The following is a 24,824-nucleotide window of genomic DNA, read 5'->3' on the forward strand; positions in this document are numbered from 1 at the left end:
GTAGTAAAGATCCGAGACGGCAACGCGGAAATCATCAACAACGCTGTTCATACCGCCGATATTCTGGTAGTACACGGTGACCTCTTGTTGGCGGCTAGAAAGCAGGCTGCTTGTTGGTCGTGTTGTTGATGTGCTGCTCGAAGTGCCGGAAATGCAACTAAAATGCGAAGCGGTATCAGGCATCGATTGGGACGAGTTGTAATTATACTTGCCTGCTGAAGCAGGTTGGAAGACCCCCGTTCCACATCTGCCCTAAGGACCAAGACGACTGTGGTGAGCGCTGGCTGCAATAGGCGCGACTGGGGCAGAGGAACCGGGGGCTTCCATATTGCTTTCCACATTGCGTCCCGGTTGCAGCTGCATTCCAATATTGAAGGGCTCGTTATCGACGCTGAAATTTAAAAAGGTGTCGGGAAGTAAAGGGCAATCGAAACGCGCCTGAGTCGGATACTTGTTTGAGATAACAGGCTGGAAGACCCCCTCTGTTGCTCTGAACTCAGTACCGGGACGGCTCTGTTGGCGGAAACATTGACGAAGAACGGAGAGATTATCGATTCTCAAAGATGGTAGAACCGAGACAGAGTCAGAGGGGACTTCCATTAAACCTTGTTGCGTGCGTCCCGGTATAGCCATATAAGTCGCTAGCTCGAAGATGGTGGATCGGTCACTGTGACATGGTTGTATAGTTGCGAGGGGGTATTCCAGGTTTAGCTCAATCCCATCATGGGCGTTACTGGAGACGAAGCCTGGGATAGTAATAGCGGTGTCGTTGATTTTTTGGTTTTCAGCGGTACGCGAAATTTTTGTGCCTTATAATCCTCAAATTCGCGAAAGAGAGTACCCTCCGGCCAGGTTTCTGGACCTAGTGCCTTGGCCTTTAGGGATGGATCAACTCCAATTTTAAAGGACACGAATGCTTTACATATTTTCTAATGTTTCTACATTAGTGAGCCTATGTAGCTCGTTCGTGCTAAACCGAGGAGGACGCTTCAAAATCATTTTCAAAAGTTTATTCTGAATCCTTTGAAGTATCTTCTTCCTGGTTGCACAACAGCTTGTCCAGAGGGAAACTGCATATAACTTTGCTGGCCTAAAAATTTGTTTGTAAATTAACAGTTTATGCTTGTATCGTCACAAAACAGAGATTTCTCACAACCTGGTGGTAAATCAGGAAGATCAGAAGTAAAAATGTTATATAAGATACTCCCCTGAGGCACACCAGCTCTAACAGGCAATCTATTAGATTTACCATTTAGATAGTTAACCTGAAGAGTGCGGTCAGCTAAATAACTTTGTACAATTTTTGTGAGGTAAAGCGGAAAACTGAAATTTGACATTTTAGCTAATAAACCTTTATGCCAAATACTGTCGAATGCCTTTTCTATATCTAGAAGAGCAGCTCCAGTCGAAAAGCCTTCAGATTTATTAGTTCGAATCAGATTTGTTACTCTAAGTAACTGATGAGTAGTGGAATGCCCATGGCGAAAACCAAACTGCTCATTTGCAAAAATTGAGTTCTCATTAATATGTGTTATCATTCTATTAAGAATTATTCTTTCAAAAAGTTTGCTAATGGAGGAAAGTAAACTAATTGGTCGATAACTTGATGCCTCAGCTGGATTCTTTTCGGGTTTTAAAATTGGAGTGACTTTGGCATTTTTCCATTTCGTAGGAAAATGTGCTAGTGCAAAGCAACTGTTATAAATTTTTACCAAGAAATTTAAAGAGTTTTCGGGAAGTCTTTTGATGAGGATATAGAAAATCCCATCATCTCCTGGTGCTTTCATGTTTTTGAATTTTTTGAGAATAGTTCGCACCTCATTCAAGTTTGTTTCCAATACCTCTTCAGAAAGAAATTCTTGGGTGGTGATCTGATCATACTTTTGGTTCACTTCATTTTCAATAGGACTTACTACGTTCAAATTGGAGTTATGAACACTCTCAAACTGCTGAGCAAGTTTTTGAGATTTCTGTTCATTCGTTAGAAAAATTCAATCACCATCTTTAAGGACTGGAATGGGCTTCGAAGGTTTCTTAAGAACCTTCGAAAGCTTCCAGAAAGGTTTTGAATAAGGTTTTAGTTGTTCAACTTCTCTCATGAAATTCTCATTTCGCAAGAGAGTGAATCTATGTTTAATTTTCTTTTGTAATTCTTGAAAAATAATTTTCGAAGCAGGATCACGAGATCTTTGATATTGACGTCTCCGTATGTTCTTCAAACGTATAAGAAATTGAAGTTCACTGTAAATAATTGGTGCATTGAATTTCACTCGAGCCTTAGGAACTGATAAATTCCGGGCATTGAGAATTAAGCTGCTAAAATTATCTAATGCTCTGCCAATGTCAGCACTATTTTGTAAAATAAAATCATTATTCAAATTTTCTTCGATCGTAGAACGATATCTATCCCAATTAGTCTTGTGATAATTTAACACAGATCTAGTGGCATTTAAAATAGTTTCATGGGAAATAGAAAATGTAATGGGAAGATGATCAGAATCAAAGTCAGCATGAGTTGATAAATCACTGCATGAATGACTTCGATTTGTTAGTACCAAATCAATTGTAGATGGATTCCTAATAGAAGAATAACATGTAGGACCATTTGGAAATAAAACCGAATAAAATTCAACCGAGCAATCATTAAACAATATTTTTTCATTGGAATTGCTTTGAGCATTATTCCAAGATCGATGTTTCGCATTAAAATCATCGATGATTAAAAATTTCGATTTATTTCTTGTGAGTTTTTGCAAATCTCCCTTGAAATAATTTTTTCGCAGTGCATTGAAAAGGCAAATACACTGTGGCTATAAATAAAATGCCAATACTTGTTCCAATTTCAATTCCCAAACTCTCGATAACTTTGGTTTCAAGATGGGGTAAAACACGATGTTTTATTCGACGGTGGATAACTATTGCAACTCCACCACCGGCAACATCAATTCTGTCAAACCTATGAACCATATAATTTCGGTTCTTTTTTAGTTTAATATTTGGCTTTAAAAGCGTTTCAGTCACAACATACACATCGTGGACTGTTAAAAAATTGAAAAATTCATCCTCTTTCACTTTTAAAGAGCGAGCATTCCAATTTAGAAAATTTACAGCATTATTTAAAATCATTGCTAAATTTCAGTTTCATAACAATATTAGCTGTAAATTTCATACCTACTTGAACAGCCTCATACATTGAGTTACAGTTCAACAAAGCGGACATTAACTGCAGCATGGATTGTTGTAGGTAATCAATCTTTTCGGGAGTTGGATTACCTAAATCAATACTGGCTGACTTTTCAGCACCAAACACGAATGGTTTGTTACTGTTTGAATTTGAAATGTTACCTGAAAGGACACTGGCATATGAACAGCCTGGTGTTGCCTGAACAGGATTATTTGTCTGAAATTTGTTATCTGAATTTAAATTATTACCTACAGACACACCTGCTAATGAAAGTGCTGGAGATGCCTGAACAGTATTGAAAGTCCTTTGATTACCCACATTGACAACAGGTTGTTTAGAATTCCTACGTTGTTTGGAAGCAATAATTTTGGACCTTACAGGACAATTAAAGAAATTAGATTTGTGAGTTGAAATAGTTTATTTGACACGACACGATACAATTTATGTTTAACTGAGCCAAGTACATTTTTGAAGTAGAATACTTCTTTCAGGAAGTTCGGCTACATAGGGATGTGAAATGAAAATCTAAAACCGAAGAAAGTGAAAAATATGTCCAATTTCAAATGCTAATAAATCAGTTAGAATTCGATGGATTTTCTTCGTTCTTGCAGCAATAGATTGGGAAATCTTCTAAGATTCATCCCAAAATAAGATAATTGTAATTCTATTATTCACACTATTGTACTATTGAAAATAGTCAAGCCTTGTTAAAACGAAAAATTCGACCTCTGATTGGTAGTTATATGATTGCTTCCCAAGCACGGTCGACAGAATCATATACCTTGCAATTGAAAACATGCTATTTGGCCTATATAAGAGCCTCAGTTTCAGCCGAAGCCGCTCATAACAGTTCTAGACAGCGACAACAGCAGTCGTCCTTCCTTAGCAGCAGCACTAGCTCTGTGGTTGGTCACCACGTCTCAGGAGCAGCGCGGTTTTTCTCAGCGTGTGTCGCCAGACTGCCATTATTCCCCCTGTGTTGGGGCAGCATGAAGATTGCATTGAATTGAATTTTTGACAACACAAGCAAGCGTTCTGTGTTGGATCCTAGCAATTTAAATCTGTCGCGCCCGTCTAATTCACTGAATGTGAAATAGCTTCCACAGTGCATGTTGTCCGTGTATCTTAATTCCCCCATTGTTAGGGCAGCTCAAAGGCTGCGATCTGCAACCGATTTTGAACCGCAAAATGCCTTTTTGAAGACAAATAAACAAGTAATTGAAGGTTAATAATTTTCTGGTATCAACACAAGCAGACATTCTGTGCGGGATGCAATTAAATTCTGTTGCAGTTGTATAATTTTACCTTAATGAGGTAACCCCCCACTGTAAGGGCAGCGCAAAGGCTGTGATCAGCATAAGCGATTTTGAATAACAAACTGCCCTATTAGAACACCCTCACAAAAGCAGTTAGTTCGACTATGCAGAGCTAATGTGAAGTCGATTCAATCAATCAGCATGAACAAAATTTCGTCGTCTCCCAGCTGCTAAGTTGCAACATGATGCAACACGCAGCAGCGAGCAAACGAAATCGCTTGATGTTACAAGCCGCAATACGGTTAGGGGTTAAATAAAGTATTCTACTTCAACCTTGCGGTCGTGGCTTTGCACACAACCCTCCTGTGATTTTTTTTAAATTCTAAATTAGCAGGCAAAAGAGGGAGGCCTTTTCTTTATTCTCGCGGCCGACTACGAGCTAGTGGGGATTTAAGGTGAGAGGAGGGGTGTAACAATTTTGTTGAGTGATGTTCTATTTGAGCAGTTTTGGTCTGAGGTGTCTGCGTAAACATAGAGATGCCGAGTCTTCGTTTTAGTGTCTCCAGCCGGGTGTATCATTCTCTTTCAGTTTGTGGCAGAAATTGTATTCTAGCAAATAGATAAAAGAAATCAAATTTTAATGCCAGCATTTTTTATAAACCCGTATAGCTGTGTCATGTACTGGAGATCACCGCTTCCCAGAATGTCTCTAACGGGTACGTTCGGTTGTTTTCCTCGGGCCCGAAGGGAATCTATAAGCTCAGACCTAACACCACAGTATTCGGTACACGACCAAACAACATGCTCGATGTCATGGTAGCCATCGCCACAAACGCAGTGATTACTGTCTACAAGCCCTATACGAAAGAGATGCGTGTTTAACGTGTAGTGATTGGACATAAGTCTGGACATCACGCGAATGAAGTCCCGACCTACATCCAACCCCTTGAACCATGCTTTCGTCGATACCTTAGGAAAAATGGAATGTAGCCACCGTCCCAGTTCATCTGAGTTCCATGATGATTGCCAACTGTTGAGTGTTCTCTGACGCAAAATGCTATAAAATCCATCATAAGCAATTGGTCTTTCATAAATATCGCCATCAATAGCACCCACCTTAGCTAAAGAGTTAGCCTTTTCGTTACCCGGAATCGAGCAATGAGAAGGGACCCACGCTAAGGTAACCCGGTAATTTTTATCTGTTAAAGCACTTAAAGACCGCCGTATTTTCCCCAGGAAATACGGGGTGTGCTTCACAGGCTTCATTGATCGCAGAGCCTCAATGGCACTGAGACTATCTGTGAAGATGAAGTAGTGGTCTATGGGTAGGGTTTCGATGATTCCAAGAGAGTACTGAATAGCAGCAAGTTCTGCGACGTACACGGAAGCAGGAGCACCGAGTTTGTAGGAGGTGGTAAAATTTTCGTGGAAAACACCGAAGCCAGTGGACTCATCTAGATTAGATCCGTCAGTGTAAAACCTTTTATCATAACTAACATGTTTAAACTTATTGGAAAAAATCTTAGGGATCTCTTGGGGTCGCAATTGATCCGGGATACCAGAAATGTCTTGTTTCATGGTGGTGTCGAAAAATATAGCATTATTAGAAGTATCTAAAAGTGCGACATTGGAGGAATCGTATGAAGAAGGAATAATATCTTGAGCCATATAGTCAAAATATAAAGTCATAAATCTGGATTGAGATTGAAGGTCGACCAACCTCTCGAAATTTTCAATTACTAATGGGTTCATAACTGTGCATCGAATTAGCAACCGGTAGGACAGATTCCAAAAACGATGTTTCAACGGAAGAATACCCGCTAACACTTCAAGACTCATCGTATGGGTCGACTGCATGCAACCCAAGGCAATAAGCAAACAACGATATTGTATTCTCTCTAATTTTATAATGTGTGTGTTCGCGGCGGAGCGAAAGCAGAAACACCCGTACTCAAGAACTGACAATATCGTTGTTTGGTATAACCTTAGAAGGTCTCCTGGGTGAGCACCCCACCAAGTTCCGGTAATCGTACGAAGAAAATTAATCCTCTGTTGGCATTTTTGTGTCAGATACCTAATATGACAAGCCCAGGTGCATTTAGAGTCGAACCAGACCCCGAGATATTTAGCGACTAAAACCTGAGAGATCGTTTTACCCGTTAGTAGGAGCTGCAGCTGAGCTGGGTTATGCTTCCTAGAAAAAACGACCAGCTCAGTTTTCTCCGGAGAGAATTCGATACCCAGCTTAAGAGCCCATTCAGACAAATTGTCTAAGGTATCTTGCAATGGTCCTTGCAGATCGCTAGCCTCGCTACCAGTAATGGATACAACGCTATCGTCTGCAAGTTGCCTTAGCGTGCATGAATTTGCAAGACATTCATCGATGTCATTGACGTAAAAATTATGTAAGAGAGGACTCAAACATGAGCCCTGGGGGAGGCCCATGTAACTAATTCGGGAAGTTGTCGAATCGCCATGTGAGAAATACATATGCTTTTCTGACAACAAATTGAGCAAAAAGTTATTCAAATTTGGTGAAAGTCCCTGCGAATGATGTTTCGCGCTTAAAACTTCTACAGAGACAGAGTCAAAAGCCCCCTTAATATCCATGAACGCAGAAGCCATTTGCTCTTTTCGAGCAAAGGCTAATTGAATTTCAGTAGAAAGCAACGCTAGGCAACGCAACGTTCGTCCCTTTGCCCCGGCGAAAGCCAAATTGAGTATCTGAAAGTAACTCGTTTGTTTCGACCCATTTGTCTAACCGTAAGAGGATCATTTTCTCCATTAATTTCCGGAGGCAAGAGAGCATCGCAATCGGCCTATATGAATTGTGATCAGAGGCAGGTTTCCCGGGTTTCCGAATAGCAATGACTTTTACCTCCCTCCAGTCATGCGGAACAATATTTAGCTCAAGAAACTTGTTGAACAAATTCAACAAGCGTCTTTTTGCAGAGTCGGGTAGATTCTTCAACAGGTTGAATTTTATTCTATCTAACCCTGGAGCCTTATTGTTGCACGACAAGAGAGCCATTGAAAATTCCAACATCGAAAATGGAGGCTCTTCCGTAGTTACTAATAACGCGTCGCGAAAGGTTTTCTGTTCCGGTACAGAGTCCGGACAGACCTTTTTGGCAAAATCGAGTATCCAGCGATCTGAATACTCCTCACTTTCATTCGAAACGTCACGGTTCCGCATGCGCCTGGCGGTATCCCAAAGAGTGCTCATCGCTGTTTCCCTCGACAACGCGTTTACGAACCGCCGCCAGTACCCGCGTTTTTTCGCCTTTACTAAGCTCTTCATCTGCCTGCCCAGTGCCTCGTACTTTCGAAGCAGGTTGACAGTGCCGTACTCCCGGTAGTCCTTATACGCCGCGGACCTTCGCGCGTACAGCTCAGAGCACTCTTTGTCCCACCATTTGTTGGGAGGGGGCTGTCTAATCGTTACCCCGGGTATCGGTTTCGTCTGAGCTTGAGTCGCGGCGTCGATTATCAAGCCAGCTAAGAACGCGTATTCTTCCTCCGGAGGAAGTTCCTCGTGAGTCTCGATAGATTGCGCTATAATAGACTCATAACACTTCCAATCAATATTACGTGTAAGGTCGTAGGAAATATTGATTGGGTTCGGGGGAGTTGAACCATTAGCAATTGATATAACGATTGGAAGATGATCACTACCGTGGGGATCGTTGATTACTTTCCACTGGCAATCTAGTGCTAGTGATGTCGAGCAGAGGGATAGGTCAAGCACGCTTTCACGTGCTGGAGGATTAGGTACACGTGTCGCTTCCCCAGTATTCAAAACTGTCATATTGAAGTCGTCGATCAAGTTACAGATTAAAGAAGATCGGTTGTCGTCGTACAGCGACCCCCATAGCGAACAGTGAGAATTAAAATCTCCCAATATCAAAAAAGGCGCGGGAAGCAACTCTGCTATATCAGTGAGATGCCTCTGTTCAATCCGCGCGGATGGAGGGATATATAACGAAACAAGGCATAGGTATTTTCCATTCATATTCGTTTGAATGGCAACGACTTCAATATGCGAGATCGAGGGGAGGTCGATTCGGGAGAAGGAATAGCACTTTTTAATCCCTAAAAGTACTCCTCCACCGTGTGAGTCTCGATCTCGACGAATAATGTTAAAATCGTTGATCGTTTGAATTGAGAAAGGTTTCACAGAGCGCAAATGCGTCACAATTGTATGTGTTTATCAAATGAGAAAATAGATCGGATTTGGGGATGATACTTCTGCAATTCCACTGTAATACAGTGATAAAATTCCTAACCTCTTTCGCCGTATTAGTCATCGAAAGATATGATAGCTGAAATGAGGGGCCAAGTTGCTGCTAGTTGCTTCAAAAAGGTTTTCACTGTAGGAAGAAGGGCAAGAAGAATATTTTGTAGGGGATCTGGTATGTTGAATGTTTTAAATATCCAGTCCACAATATCAGAAAATTTTATGAACCCTGTTTCTTTTTTATCTTCTGATCGAGAAATGGGTGCACGAGGAAGCGGTGGGTACTCCTGGTTTGATTTAAAATTAAAACCGGGAGGTAATTGCTTCGATTTTTCTTCACCGCTTCCTTTTTGTGTTGGTTTATTGGTCGTTCCGCTAGGGGTTATCTTGCGACCTTTGCGAGAAAGATTAGGAGAGTTGATCATTCTCCTCTTCCTAGATCCTTCTGGCATGGCATAAGAACACCCTTCGACGGGATCGTCAGATGTACCCTCATCGGTTGGCAAAAAGGAAAAGATGTTTCCTGTCGAGGGTGGTTCAGCACTTTTCAGCATTTCTGCGAAAGAGCACTTTGATCGTTCCTTGAGGGAACGCTTAATTTTTTCCTCGCGCTGTTTGTACGCGGGACACGCCGAAAGGTCATGCCGAGTTCCCTCGCAGTAAAGACACTTTTCAGTATCCTCACTGCAAGCGGTCTCAGCATGATTGCCTTCGCACTTGCTGCAGCGTGCCTTGTTGCAGCAGTAGGTGGCTGTATGACCTAACTGCTTGCAGTTTTGGCAATGCATGACCCGCGGTACGAACAGGCGTACAGGCAGACGAACCCTGTCCAAAGAGATGTAGTTCGGCAGTGCGGATCCGGCGAATGTTGCACGGAAGAAATCCGAAGGGAAGAATTTCTTCTTTCCTTCTTCGATGGATACTGAATGCAATTGCTTGACATCCAGTATCTTTACATCTTGAATCAGGGGGTTCTTGAAGCAGCCAACCCCGTGACGCAAAATGTCATCGACCGTGAAGCTTCCTTCGGTAACCACACCGTCGATCTCCACGTCCTTGGCAGGGATGTACACGCGGTACTCTCTCGTGAAGAGCTCGTAGCTAGCAATTGCGTTTGCTTGCTTCAAGCTACTCACAACAACTTGCAGTTTGTTCGGTCTAACCTTTGTAATTTCGGTTACGTCCGAAAACTGAAGTAAACTACGAACGGACCTTTCGAAGCATCTGGGTAAGCTTTCACCCGTGTTGCCGGTACCCTTGGTACGGGGCTAGGTAGCGGGGAAGGTAGAGGGGAATTGATGGGGGAGATCGCAATCTCTTCCCCATTTGTTTCCACATCCAGGAAAAGTTGCACCTGCATGTCGTCCATTTTGCGGGAGCGTTACGCTCTACCGCACACAAACGATAAATATTCGAATGTGGGGGGGGTCAAGTAGTTGCTATTAAATTTTAAAAACAATTTTTCAAACTACAATGGATCAAAATAAAAAAGGCAGTAATACTAATACTAATAACAATAGTAATAATAATAATAATATTAATAATAATAATAATACTAATAATAATAATAATAATAATAATAATAATAATAATAATAATTATAACAATAACAATAATAATAATACTATTAATAATAATGATAAAAATTCTAAAGTGAATTCTTCACCGAACGTCACGTCACGTCACGACCTCACGTCTGATAGTAGGATTAATCGAGCGTCTCCGCAGAACAAACAATGTCGATCCAGCTTCGTGTTGTGACACAGTGGCCGTATCCTACACGCGACCTTGTAGATGCCACTTGTAGTTGACTTCCACTCGCTCAATCGTATGGTGGTCCGTGCTGCTAGCGGGGTAACAGCGGTGCGGTAGAATTATTCTTGCTGATATGTCAGCTGCGTATCAGATCACTGGCGGGGTAGCCTGCCCCTACCAGTGTGCAGAAGATGTTTCTGCCGATAAACTGCCGGCTATTGTTATCGCGCAGCACAAGAACTAATCGACAAAAAAAAACACCCGTACGATAACTCGTGTATTGTTATTTTGCGAACTCAAACGGAGATAAACAATTTGCGTCTAATCGAGACGAAAGCAAAACAACGAATGAAAATTAGATTTGTGATTTCCCCCACAATTTACACATTTGAAACTATTAGTGGTCTCTTTTACGGGGCAGTTATCTTTCGTGTGACTAGTGTCACCACAAATCATACATTTTGCTGCCATATGGCAGTTTCGAGCTCCATGACCATAGGCTTGACAATTCCGACATTGTGTAAGATTATGGATTCCTCCATGTCTCTTGAAATTTTCCCACTTTACTCGCACGTTAAACAGAACACGTGCTTTTTCCAAACATTTCAAATTATTTACTTTTACCAACAACATTTCAAATTATTTTATTTACCAAGTGATTCTGACAAACAATTTTTAGTTTCATCAATAGTTTGATCATTTGAATGACCTTTCAAAACAGCCTTAAACGGTCTCTCGTTTTTGGCATCAACAGAATAAAATTTATACATCTTTTCAGTAAACTACTGTAAAAGATGTTTATGGCCATCAATAGATTCGGCCAAAATACGAATTTCGCCTCCGATTGAAATGATGAAAGTTCTGATCGAAATGCTTTAAAATTTGCTACAAATACCACAATAGGTGGAACTTTAACCTTCTTCATAACGGCTTTATGCTCAGTATGAGAAGTTTGAAATTCTTGATCCCCAACGAAAGGAAGAATAGCATACCTGTTAGTCGAAATTTCAGTGTCATTTGGAGAGGATGCCTCACGTTTCCTTGAAGCCGCATCAAAGCGAGCTTTTTTATTTCTTTTCTTTTTTATTTTTAGGCATAACTGGAAAACTTCACTTCACTTTCACTTCAGTATAGAATCTAAATAGAAATATCTCAAACCAAATTTACTCACTAAAGACTCGTTAACGTTAAAAACAAATTTATTACTTTGCGTTTCAACAGGTAGTCTTTTAAAAAGATTGCCTGTTGAAAGCGAGAAATAAAATTTCAATATCTCTCGGTAGTCTAAGACTTAGCCTCGAACTGTTGGTAAAATGCGATGTCCTACAGTACGGACAGTTCAAGTCGATCTGACCCGAAAAAAAAACTTATTTTCAAAGAGCACATTGAGAGTATACAAGCCAAGTGCATCAAATATACGAGATATTTATATCCTCTCATTACCAGGATGCTTTATGCTGTACCGATCTGATCAAGTTGCTGTTCAACAAGGAAGAAAACGAAATTCTGAAAATGATTTTGAAACGTCCTCTTTGGTTTGGTACACTCGAATTACATAGACTTACTGGTGTTGAAACATTAGAAGTTATGTCGAATTAAATTATTAACAATTTTCGACAAAAATCGTTGCAATCCTCAATTGCTACGATAAGCTCTCTTTATAGCCAATTAGTTAGCAATTAAGTTAGTTGTAAGTTTACTTTCCCTTTTTTGACGAGTAGGTTTGAATTCATACGAATGATAAATTCTAATTGCGAAAGCAATCAAATCCTAACAATTAAAATTACAAATTTCTAACAGTGTTGAGAAGTCACCATTTGTGATTGGACACACATACTCATTATTTACTAATATTTATCATAAATACTTAAGCTATTAACAAATACCCCCTTTAAAAAAAATAATTGAAAAATTTATACCCCAAAATTTCTACCAGCAGAATTTATTGAAACTAACTTAAATGAGAATTAAGCTATCATTTATATTTTCAAAAGTATAAAAGCACCTCGTGATGATGGGATTTCAAACATTTTATTTAAATTTCTTGAGAAATTCTCAGAAATTGTTATTTCGCCAAATTATTGAAAAACGTCAAAAATACTCGAATTTCAAATCCGGATAAGAAACCAGCTGAGGTTTCAAGTTGTCGACCAATCAATTTATGATGATACGAGCTAATGAATCTGAAGGTTATTCAACTGAAGCTGCTCTTTCATATGTAGAAAAAGCATTCGACAGTGTTTAGCATAAAGGTTTGATTGCGAAAGATATAAAAACAATTTTAAAACAATTATTCAATCAGAATTCCAAATCTGATTGAGTTTCTTCTTAAAGCAGGTGTCTCTCAAAATAGTTATTTGATAACACTGTGTTCCTGTGAATTTTGTTGCCCCTAGGCGTTTCGGAAATGCCGCAAGTCTTCAGAGACTTCAATAAAATTTTCCCGTAGGTAAACGGAAAAAAGACGAATACGGCGAGCAATTACTCTGCGGCCTTTTGACGCACTTCTGCATTTACCAGGGGCACTAAAATTAACAGGTTAAAAAGCTACAATATTTCTAGGGTACTTATTTGAGCTTAAGGACAACTTGTTTTTCGCTTTCGTCGACCAGTGTAATTTTTATTTTCAATTTTATCGAACTGGACATGTTTCTCAACAAAAATATAAGAATATAAAATTTCAGCAGGAACTAGTTTAAGTTTGATCCTCTTTAGTTTTGAGATTTAAGTGGAAAAACCTATGATAGTCGTAACCTAAATCAGTTTAAAATAAATTGGTCAGGTAAAAAAATTGGAACATCAGGGAAAATCAGGAAATATCAGAAAATTTATTTTTGGAAATTGAGTCGCCACCCTGTTCATAGAATAAAAACGAATTTCACTTAAGATTGTTGAAATTAGTCTAGCCTTCTTTGGGAAAACGAGTGAATTTGAAAAGTCAAAGTTTCTTTTCACAACATTTGAACCACATGTTCAATCATTAGAAAATTCATTAGATAACCCTTTACTAGTTCGTTCATTTGATACCAATATTTTTCAAATTGGTTGTGTAGTTTCTGAGATAATGAAGTTTCGTGATCTTGATCACATTTTGATATATTACAGCCAAAGTTTCAGTCCGATTACAATGAAATTAAATAGGGTGTTATGAGGCAGCTGGATCTTTCATTTGGCATTAATTTTGTGAGTGAGTTTAAGTAGTCTTCGAAATATACTTCATTTTATAGCTTGATTTCACATTTTTGAACATAACAGGCAAGTAATGGTCTGATCGCAAAAATCGATAGGGTCTTAAAGGGCAACTAGACCTTCCATATGACATTATTTAATGAAATTGGTCCAGCCATCTCTGAGAAACATGGGTGAGATAAAGCAGTCTCCACAACACGTTTCTTTCCATAACTTTTGAACCACATGTTCAATCTTTATAAAATTCAAAATTTAAGGTTTTTTGAGCAGCCCGTTCAAACCAGTTTTGTTCAAATCGGTTGTGTAGTTTCTGTGATAATGATGTTTCGTGATTTTTACATTTTTGATACTGGAAAACTAATAATCCGATTACAATAAAATTCAACCTTTCATTTGCAATTAATTTCATGGAAATCGGTCCAGCCGTCTCTGAGAAAATCGAGTGAGATTGAAAAGTTGCCCATACACACACATACAGAAAATGCTCACCTTGTCGAACTGAGTCGAGTGATATATAGCATTCGGCCCTTTGAAGCACCTTTATATCTTCGGTTTTGCCAGTGATTGCTATTATACCTTTCTAGGAGAAAAGCAAAAATCATGTCATATCAAATCTAAATTTACAGTTTTGAATCACTTCACTTTTTAATTCTATTACTTTCACTTATCACTACTCAAACACGTATTCTAACACCGAATTGGTGTCATCGTCGGTGCTAATATTGGTAATGAGTCCAATTACATGTTATTTTAATTTCGAATGGTTGAATGTCTGGCCTCCACGAGGCTTCTCAAGTCCGGGGAACCCCCCCCCCCCTTACTCTCAGTGTAGGTCAGTTTTGGACGTAAAATAAATGTGTAAAGCCACATCACTATTTCATCACCATCAATGAGATTAGATAGAAAAGGACAAGACAAGACAAGAAAAAACAAGACAAAACAAGAAAATAAAGCGAGACTATAAGAGATGAGACGTATGAGGTACAATGATATTATATTAGATGAAGTGTAATAAGATAAGAAAAAATGTGATGGAATAAGCTAATACATTGATAATTATATAAAATGAGATAATAATCATATGACAGAAGCTCACAAAGAAAACAAAGTGAAAAAATATATAATAAATATATAATAAATAAATAATGTCTCTATTTTATTACAGATTTTCCTGCCATAATCCAAAATCAATGTTTTGGTATTACTCCGCAATCTTCATAATATTATTTTTGATATTCTTATATCTTGACTGTTGTAAACCAAAAAACTTCCCACCTGGGCCGAAATGGTACCCGATCATTGGATGTGCATTAGAAATAATGAATGGCCGCCATAAGACCGGCATGTTATGTAGAGCAATAAATTTGATAGCTTCGCGGCATAAAAACAACGGAGCAATAGGGTTTAAAGTTGGTAAAGACAAAATAGTTATGGCAATTTCCGGAGATTCGTTACGCGAAATGATGAACAATGAGGATTTAGATGGTCGACCAACTGGACTGTTTTATGAAACTAGAACATGGGGTTTACGGAGAGGCGTCCTGCTTACTGATGAAGAATTTTGGCAAGAGCAACGAAGATTTATTGTACGTCATTTAAAGGAATTCGGCTTTGCTCGTAAAGGAATGGCGGAAATAATTGGCAATGAAGCAGCGAATATGTGTCAAGATTTACGTGCCCTAATAAATGCTGGAAATGGCAATACTTTGGTGCAAATGCAGAGTATTTTTTCAGTGTATATTCTGAACACGCTTTGGTTAATGATGGCTGGGATCAGATACACAAAAGATAATAAGGATCTTAAATACCTGCAATCCTTATTACATGAGTTATTTGCCAATATCGATATGATGGGGGCACTCTTCAGCCATTTCCCTTTCATGAGATATTTTGCGCCAAGCATTTCAGGTTACAATCAGTTTGTTGATATACACAATCAAATGCACACGTTTATTGGTAAAGAGGTAGAAAATCACAAGAAGACTTTCAACATCAATGACGAACCACGTGATTTAATGGATGTGTATCTGAAAATTCTAGAATCCAACTCAGCAAAGCCGGATAGCTTCTCACAAGAACAACTTTTGGCAGTCTGTCTCGATATGTTTATCGCAGGCTCTGAAACAACTACAAAAACTCTGGGATTTGCGTTTCTTTATCTCATTAGACAACCTGAAACTCAGAAAAAAGTACAAGCCGAAATAGACGAAGTAATTGGTCGAGATCGACTCCCGACGTTGGAAGACAGAGCTAAGTGAGATTATTATATAATATATACGTGAATTCTAAAATTTAATCATTTTTATTTTGTCTATTTTTAGTATGCCGTATAGTGAAGCAGTTGTGTTAGAATCACTACGCATGTTCATGTCAAATACTTTTGGTATTCCTCATCGAGCACTGCGAGACACACAATTATGTGGATATGATATTCCAAAAGTAATTTTATGCAGATTTGGTTTGTTTTGATTTGACAATTAGAAACTACTCTTAAATGGGTGAAAACCGTATGCTTCTCCCATTTTTGCGACGGTAGACGATTTCGTTACGCTTGTTTCATCGAACATGTTTCTCATTATCTTGTGCCAGGCGGATTTATGGGTGTTTGCCAAATGTGTACACCGGATTCTCTTTTTGCATGGTCATTTTTAACACGGATTGCTTTCCTCCATACTCAAAAACGGTACAAGATATCGACCTCATTTCAATCACGTTTTCCGTTTTAGGCTACGAGCAAAGATAACTAGAACAAGATACCTAACTTCCATATTTTCCATACATTTTGAATACGACTGATTTCCGACGGTTAGTGCTGCCATCTGATGACTTAAATTCTCATAAAATTGTCACTATGAGCAAAACCGATTTATCGTGCATAGTCCGTCATCGATCGTTGAGCTGTTCAAGTTTGCATATGAAAAAAGTGTAGCAGTTTGGTCAGCTCGACGCTTAAGATAACATGCAGATTAATGATATTACCATTTTGTGCACTTAATGCAATTGCCATGTTTTTTGCACATTCAAAGTACGAAAGAAAAGTGTTAAATTGACTGTCGGAGTGGGGGTTTATATTGAGGGGTTATATTTATTTTCAGGTCCCATTCTACCAAAACTTAAAGTTTGATATGTCGCAAGCCAGGTTTCAGCACCATTGTGCGTATGGACAGGTTCACCGGGGTACCCGATTTTTGCTCTATTAACCTCGGAAAGAGTGGAAAACTTGGCTGTAGAGCGTGCTCTAGCGATTATCAGGAATTTATGATGGTGCGCTCAATTTTAAATGATGCGCTGATTATTCTTATTTCTTCCGGAAAGTTTCATGTTTGAGAACTAAACATTCGTTCACATTATTATCGTTTTTCGGATGGCAGCATCGTACAGTCGTCCATGGATACTGAAAAAATTGTTTCACCTTTCAGCAGTCATGTCTTGGCCTTGTCGTCAGTTGATTTTGACGTTAAGTATACATCATATTAACAGTGTATAAATCAGTTCGACTGTTGCTCACGCGCAGCGACAATCATGTCCGATGAATTCTGCAAGACTCAGGTATCTTTTTTTTTTTTTTTATAGGGGGGAGTTTGTAATGATTTATTTATGTACTAAAATATCTATTCAGAATTAGTATTGTGTGTTCTGCCACAAATGGTGACATTTCAACACTATTATATATATTTGTACGCTTTTTAGTATTATTGAATGTTATTAGCTTTCGCAGTTAAGATAATGTAATTGTAGGAAAATTATTAAACCTACTTGTCAAGAAAAAAAAGGAATAAAAGGAATAAAACGAAACTTAAAATAAACTTAAAATAAACTTAAAACTATCTTACTGACTATAAAGTGAGCTAATCGTTGCAATTGAGGATTGCAACGATTTTTGTCGGAATTTGTTGATAATTTGGCTTGACATATTTTCTAATGTTTCTACATTAGTGAGCCTATGTGGCTCGTTCGTGCTAAACCAGGGAGGACGCTTAAAAATCATTTTCAAAAGTTTATTCTGAATCCTTTGAAGTGTCTTCTTCCTGGTTGCACAACAACTTGACCAGATGGGAACTGCATATAACATTGTTGGTCTAAATATTTGTTTGTAAATTAACAGTTTATTCTTGAGACAAAGTCTAGAATTCCTGTTGATAAGAGGATATAAACATTTGATATACTTATTGCACTTTGACTGGATATTTTCAATGTGCTCCTTGAAAGTAAGATTCTTATTATAAATTAGCCCTAAGTATTTAACTTGATCAGACCAATTTAAGACCACACCGTTCATCTTAATAACGTGGTTATGGGTGGGTTTGAGAAATGAAACTCTTGGCTTATGAGGAAAAATAATTAACTGTGTTTTTGAAGCATTAGGGGAAATCTTCCATTTTTGTAAGTATGAAGAGAATATATCTAAATTTTTTGAAGCCGACTGCATATAACACGAAGGCTTTTTCCTTTTGCGGAAATGCTTGTATCGTCACAAAACAGAGATTTCTCACAACCTGGTGGTAAATCAGGAAGATCAGAAGTAAAAATGTTATATAAGATTGGGCCCAAGATACTCCCCTGAGGCACACCAGCTCTAACAGGCAATCTATTAGATTTACCATTTAGATAGTTAACCTGGAGAGTGCGGTCAGTTAAATAACTTTGTATCATTTTTGTGAGGTAAAGCGGAAAACTGAAATTTGACATTTTAGCTATTAAACCTTTATGCCAAACACTGTCGAATGCCTTTTCTATATCTAGAAGAGCAGCTCCAGTCGAATAGCCTTCAGATTTATTAGTTCGAATCATATTTGTTACTCTAAGCAACTGATGAGTAGTGGAATGCCCATGGCGAAAACCAAACTGCTCATTTGCAAAAATTGAGTTCTCATTAATATATGTTATCATTCTATTAAGAATTATTCTTTCGAAAAGTTTGCTAATGGAGGAAAGTAAACTAATTGGTCGATAACTTGATGCCTCAGCTGGATTCTTTTCGGGTTTTAAAATTGGAGTGACTTTGGCATTTTTCCATTTCGTAGGAAAATGTGCTAGTGCAAAGCATCTGTTAAAATTTTTTTACCAAGAAATTTAAAGAGTTTTCGGGAAGTCTTTTGATGAGGATATAGAAAATCCCATCATCTCCTGGTGCTTTCATGTTTTTGAATTTTTTGAGAATGGTTCGCACCTCATTCAAGTTTGTCTCCAATACCTCTTCGGAAAGAAATTCTTGGGTGGTGATCTGATCATACTTTTGGTTCACTTCATTTTCAATAGGACTTACTACGTTCAAATTGGAGTTATGAACACTCTCAAACTGCTGAGCAAGTTTTTGAGATTTTTGTTCATTCGTTGGAAAAATGCAATCACCATCTTTAAGGACTGGAATTGGCTTCGAGGGTTTCTTAAGAACCTTCGAAAGCTTCCAGAAAGGTTTTGAATAAGGTTTTAGTTGTTCAACTTCTCTCATGAAATTCTCATTTCGCAAGAGAGTGAATCTATGTTTAATTTCCTTTTGTAATTCTTGAAAAATAATTTTCAAAGCAGGATCACGAGATCTTTGGTATTGACGTCTCCGTATGTTCTTCAAACGTATAAAAAGTTGAAGTTCACTGTCAATAATTGGTGCATTAAATTTCACTCTTGCCTTAGGAACTGATAAATTCCGGGCATTGAGTATTAAGCTGCTAAAATTTTCTAATGCTCTGTCAATGTCAGCAATATTTTGTAAAATAATATCATCATTCAAATTTTCCTCGATCGTAGAACGATATCTATCCCAATTAGTCTTGTGATAATTTAACTCAGATCTAGTGGGATTTAAAATAGTTTCATGGGAAATATAAAATGTTATGGGAAGATGATCAGAATCAAAGTCAGCATGAGTTAATAAATCACTGCATGAATGACTTCGATTTGTTAGTACCAAATCAATTGTAGATGGATTTCTAATAGAAGAATAACATGTAGGACCATTTGGAAATAGAACTGAATAAAATCCAGCCGAGCAATCATTAAACAATATTTTTCCATTGGAATTGCTTTCAGCATTATTCCAAGATCGATGTTTCGCATTAAAATCACCGATGATTGAAAATTTAGATTTATTTCTTGTGAGTTTTTGCAAATCTCCCTTGAAATAATTTTTTCGCTCACCAGTGCATTGAAAAGGCAAATACACTGCGGCTATAAATAAAATGCCAATACTTGTTTCAATTTCAATTCCCAAACTCTCGATAACTTTGGTTTTAAGATGGGGTAAAACACGATGTTTTATTCGACGGTGAATAACTATTGCAACTCCACCACCGGCAACATCAATTCTATCAAACCTATGAACTATAAAATTTGGGTTCTTTTTTAGTTTAATATTTGGGTTTAAAAGCGTTTCAGTCACAACTGCAATATGCACATCGTGGACTGTTAAAAAATTGAAAAATTCATCCTCTTTCGCTTTTAAAGAGCGAGCATTCCAATTTAGAAAATTTACAGCATTATTTAAAATCATTGCTGAATTTCAATTTCATAACAATATTAGTTGTAAATTTTATACCTTCTTGAACAGCCTCGTACATCGAGTTACAGTTCAACAAAACGGACATTAGCTGCAGCATGGATTGTTGTAGGTATTCAATCTTTTCGGGAGTTGGATTACCTAAATCAATACTGGCTGACTTTTCAGCACCAAACACGAATGGTTTGTTACTGTTTGAATTTGAAATATTACCTGAAAGGACACTGGCATATGAACAGCCTGGTGTTGCCTGAACAGGATTATTTTTCTGAAATTTGTTATCTGAATTTAAATTATTACCTTCAGACACACCTGCTAATGAAAGTGCTGGTGACGCCTGAACAGTACTGAAAGTCTTTTGATTACCCACATTGACAACAGGTTGTTTAGAATTCCTACGTTGTCTAGAAGCAATAATTTTTGACCTTACAGGACAATTAAAGAAATTAGATTTGTGATTTCCCCCACAATTCACACATTTGAAGCTATTAGTGATCTCTTTCACGGGGCAGATATCTTTCGTGTGACTAGTGTCACCACAAATCATACATTTTGCAGCCATATGGCAGTTTCGAGTTCCATGACCATAGGCTTGACAATTCCGACATTGCGCAAGATTATGGATTCCTCCATGTCTCTTGAAATTTTCCCACTTTATTCGCACGTTGAATAAAACATGTGCTTTTTCCAAACATCGAGTCAGGTATCTTGTTCTAGTCATCTTTGCCACGAGTGATAATGTATCAGTTTTTAAAAAAAAAATCACAATTTTTGGTATAAATACTCAAAATTTAAAATATAGAATTTTGGTCTCTAGATTGACCACTATCATAATCAAACGAGGTTAAAACATTTTAGGACGATTTTCTTCGTTTTATTTGCAACTCAAAAAAGGTCCATAAAAGTTTGCAACGCATCCCCCGTGCAAAAAAAGGATCGGGGGTCTTTGTTTTCAGTGTATTAGATTCTTGCCTGATTACACTGGTCGACAAATGCGAAAAAATACCGTAGAGCTCAAACTGAAAAAATATGCAAGAATATAGCTTTTCACCCGTTACTGTGAATTTTGGTGCCCCTGGTTTGGTTAGAAGTACGTCAAATGGTCGCAGAGTAATTGTGAGTTCGTCGTTTCTAAATTTTCTTATGAAAAAATCTGATTTAAGTCTCTGAAAACTTTACGCACTTTCGACTTGGCTAGCAGCACCAAAATTTAGCAGGACGGTTAAAAAGCTATAATCTTTCATTTTTCCCAGTTTGCTGTATTTCCTTTTCGCATATGCGTGCAACTATAGTTTTCAGGTCTACACAGACGCCTCATCGGTTCATTTATGCCTTATCCCTCACACCGCTGTAAACGTGTCCTACCTTCACAACATAACATTCTGCTTAAACCGACATGTACAATAGAGATGGTCGGGTATGGGAAATTTGTTACCCGTACCCGACTCATCGAAAATTTTCAAACCCGTACCCGACCCGAACCCGAAGTCTGGTTTGTTTAAAATACCCGTACCCGACCCGAACCCGAAAAATATCTATTCTAACTACCCGTACCCGACCCGTACCCGATAGAAAAAAAACGCCGAAATTGCCGGTACCCGACCCGTACCCGACCCGTCCTGGTTTTTTTTTTTTAATTTTTTTTTGTTCAACATGCCTGGGTACCTCGTACATTTTATGCACTGATTGTCATATGTGGTTTCTCGAGATGATGGCCGGAGCCAGGCTAGAACCGAGTGTGCGTGTGAACGAATGATAATGAACCCAGAGTTTCAGGCGGGTGGTCCACTATAAGAAATCGGTCCACTATGAAAAGTGCATGTCTGGTAAAGTTTAAAATAAACGACGAGTTTTATAAACACAATAAAGGGTCAAACGAATTTTAAAAGGTCAAAATTAATATAGTTTATAACTTGAGAAAAATTTGATAATTCACTGCATTTGCCAAAAACCTGTAATTTTGAGTATAGATTCGGTGTCATTGATAAATTCTAAAAATCAGTAAAAAACAGATATTAAATAAATAAATAAATAAATAAATATTTAAGTGCTTAAGTCCAAAATATGGGTGCAATATCATAGAATTTGATTTTTTTATAACTTTTCAAAACTCGGCATACTGACGTTTTTTGACATATTTAAAAATAAATATATCATTACTTTGAAACGCTCTGCAGCTTCAATGATAGCTTGATTTTTTCTGGCCTCGAAGAAAAAGTTGATTTGTAGTTAGTTTTTATTACCTATTATAATATATAATATTGTTTTAATTTTTATAAAAACAATTTTTTTTGCGAAATTTGGTTGATTTGAGGAGTTGTGCAAAAACTACGTAAGCTGTTTTTGTAAAGAGGACGCCCTGTGGCGTTGCTTGTGGTTGAAGATTATATAATTCTGTTCAATAAAAAAGTTAGGGGAGAAGTGCTAAAAAATCATTAAAAATTAAGTCACGTGCTTTATGAACGTCTCCAAATAAAAAGTGGAATGGAGATTCGTGTTCAGCACCCCAAAATTAAGTATATACCATATTTTTGTCGTATTTATCGACACTTTTTTTTACTTGGCAAGCATTTGTATTAAGTCGCCCCACTATGCAATGCTCCGCGGTTTTCCTGACAGTTATGAAAAAAGCCCGACAAAAACTCCATTTAAATCAAAACCGTTGCAGAAAGAACTATTCAATCTAACATTAGAAAGCGATAACATGATGTCATTCCCTTGGTGCATAGGCTGCCGACAACTGTCAGAATAGGTATTGGGCGATCTCTCGTTGAGTGATGATGGGCGATTTTCTCTCCGATCTTACCGATTATCGACATTAAGAAAACACCCAGGCTTGAAATGATAAAAATTTAATTCTCACAATGCACGAAAATTGAATTACCCGTACCCGACCCGTACCCGACTAATTGAGAATTTTTCAAACCCGTACCCGACCCGAACCCGAAGCCTTGGTTTTTTAATTACCCGTACCCGACCCGAACCCGTAGAATATTTTTTGGCGTTACCCGAAACCCGACCCGAACCTGTCGGGTACGGGTCGGGTACGGGTTTCGGGTAAAAATACCCGTACCCGACCATCTCTAATGTACAACTGTGAGGATTACTCGATATGTACCAACGTATGATAGACAGCGGTGGATATTTTGCGTAGCCTTCGAGAATACGAAAGCTGCCTTTGGTACACTTTCGAACAAATATTTTTGTTTATTTTAAAGGTTGCCATATTGGGTTCAGGATTTGATTTGCGCCGGAGCTCGAATCAAAGAGAAAAATGTAGATCAACGCCGTCGGTTTGACACTTACTTCCTGTTACTTCCTGAATGTGTTACTTCCTGAATGAAATCAACCGCTATAGGTGTTTCCTCTTCGACTGCACAAGTTCGATGCTTCTCCTAAGGTGTTTTTTTTAACTTCGCAAACGACGTCTATCAGTTAAAATTTGTGCATTTTGTCGCTGGAAAGACTTGATTTTTTTCAATCATGTCATGTTGTTTTTGATCGAAACTACCGTCTCTGTCAGTAGCTAACGGGAGACAATTGATTGGTTGATAATGATATAGAAAACCCCGAGTGCGTTGAAATTTATCATCAGGCTTACTGTTTTGATTTGGCAGTGTTACTGAGCAACATGTTTATGTTGTTTTGATTTATGTTTTTTTTTTATAATTTCACATGTTATTATTTAATATATTCAAATGAAAATTCAAAACAAAATAAAAGGCGTACAAATATGGGCGTAATAAGAGATCTCTTTTGGATCATCACTTATGTCGAATTCCGAAAGACCGAAAGGTGGGCAAGGAGTGGATATGGTTAAGTGTGAAGAAGAAGAACTACATACCGCTGCGCAATGTCGGAAGTGAATTGTGTAGTGTGAGCTTCAATCCACTTTTGAATGCGTGCTGGATTAAATTTGGAACATATCTGTTGAGGCACTGCTTGTGCGGAGAGTACAATTTAAATTGGTCAATCAGTGGAAGACTAAGTCAGCGCAGATTATCCGGTAACTCTGAGACGGTGAATCTATCGCCTACAGGGGGAATTGTGCATAATGGTTATGAAAAGCATTAAAAACATTCATGCATTTTTCGTGCTAATGGCGTCACTCGCGAAAAATACAACAGGGTTCATCGAGGTGGGTGATGAAGACAAGTAAGGAGCCAGATGTCGCCCCTTAGGTCAGCAGTAGTGGAGAGTTTCCACGTATACTGTTCACTTGAATTTTCTTCAAGTAGACCCTGTGATCGACAGATCACGAATGCATCCCCTATCTAATACGTTCATGCAGTGGCATAGTGTGACTGGGTAACACCCGGGGTGGACTACACCCCCCCCCTCCCCCGTCCCCACCACACCAATGTGTTCATGCAACAACGATACACCTATAGCAACCACTATAGTATCATTTTCAATACTCTCCCGTGGTCGAGGCTCGAGTGTATCAACTACTAGCTGCGTAACTACTATTCTCTTAGTTGATCTTTTTTCAACGAGTAACTATTTCATTGCCAGACATGAAGACAATAGCTGCCAATCAATTCTGTCGCTTAATTTCGTCACACACATACAAACGTTGTCGCAATAGATATTTATTAGAGATTGTCGGGTTCCGGGATTTCAAACTCGACCATTTATTTTTCCATTAGGATGCAATAGTGAAAAAATAAGAAGATCCAAAAATTTAAATCAATCTAAAAATGATGG

The 24,824-nt window shown here is 38.2% G+C and overlaps 1 protein-coding gene across 1 annotated transcript in view; it reads left to right on the forward strand.

The window, feature by feature from the left end:
- LOC129727017 (probable cytochrome P450 303a1) overlaps positions 1-24,824 on the forward strand; it is a 50,523-nt gene that overhangs the window by 24,428 nt on the left and 1,271 nt on the right. Inside the window, exons 2-3 of the mRNA XM_055684377.1 lie at positions 14,787-15,875; positions 15,943-16,060. Of these exons, the coding sequence (XP_055540352.1) occupies positions 14,812-15,875; positions 15,943-16,060 (1,182 nt within the window). The 5' untranslated portion in view covers positions 14,787-14,811. The remainder of the gene's footprint in view (positions 1-14,786; positions 15,876-15,942; positions 16,061-24,824) is intronic.

This window comes from Wyeomyia smithii, chromosome 3, assembly GCF_029784165.1.
Source record: "Wyeomyia smithii strain HCP4-BCI-WySm-NY-G18 chromosome 3, ASM2978416v1, whole genome shotgun sequence".
Lineage (NCBI taxonomy): Eukaryota > Metazoa > Arthropoda > Insecta > Diptera > Culicidae > Wyeomyia > Wyeomyia smithii.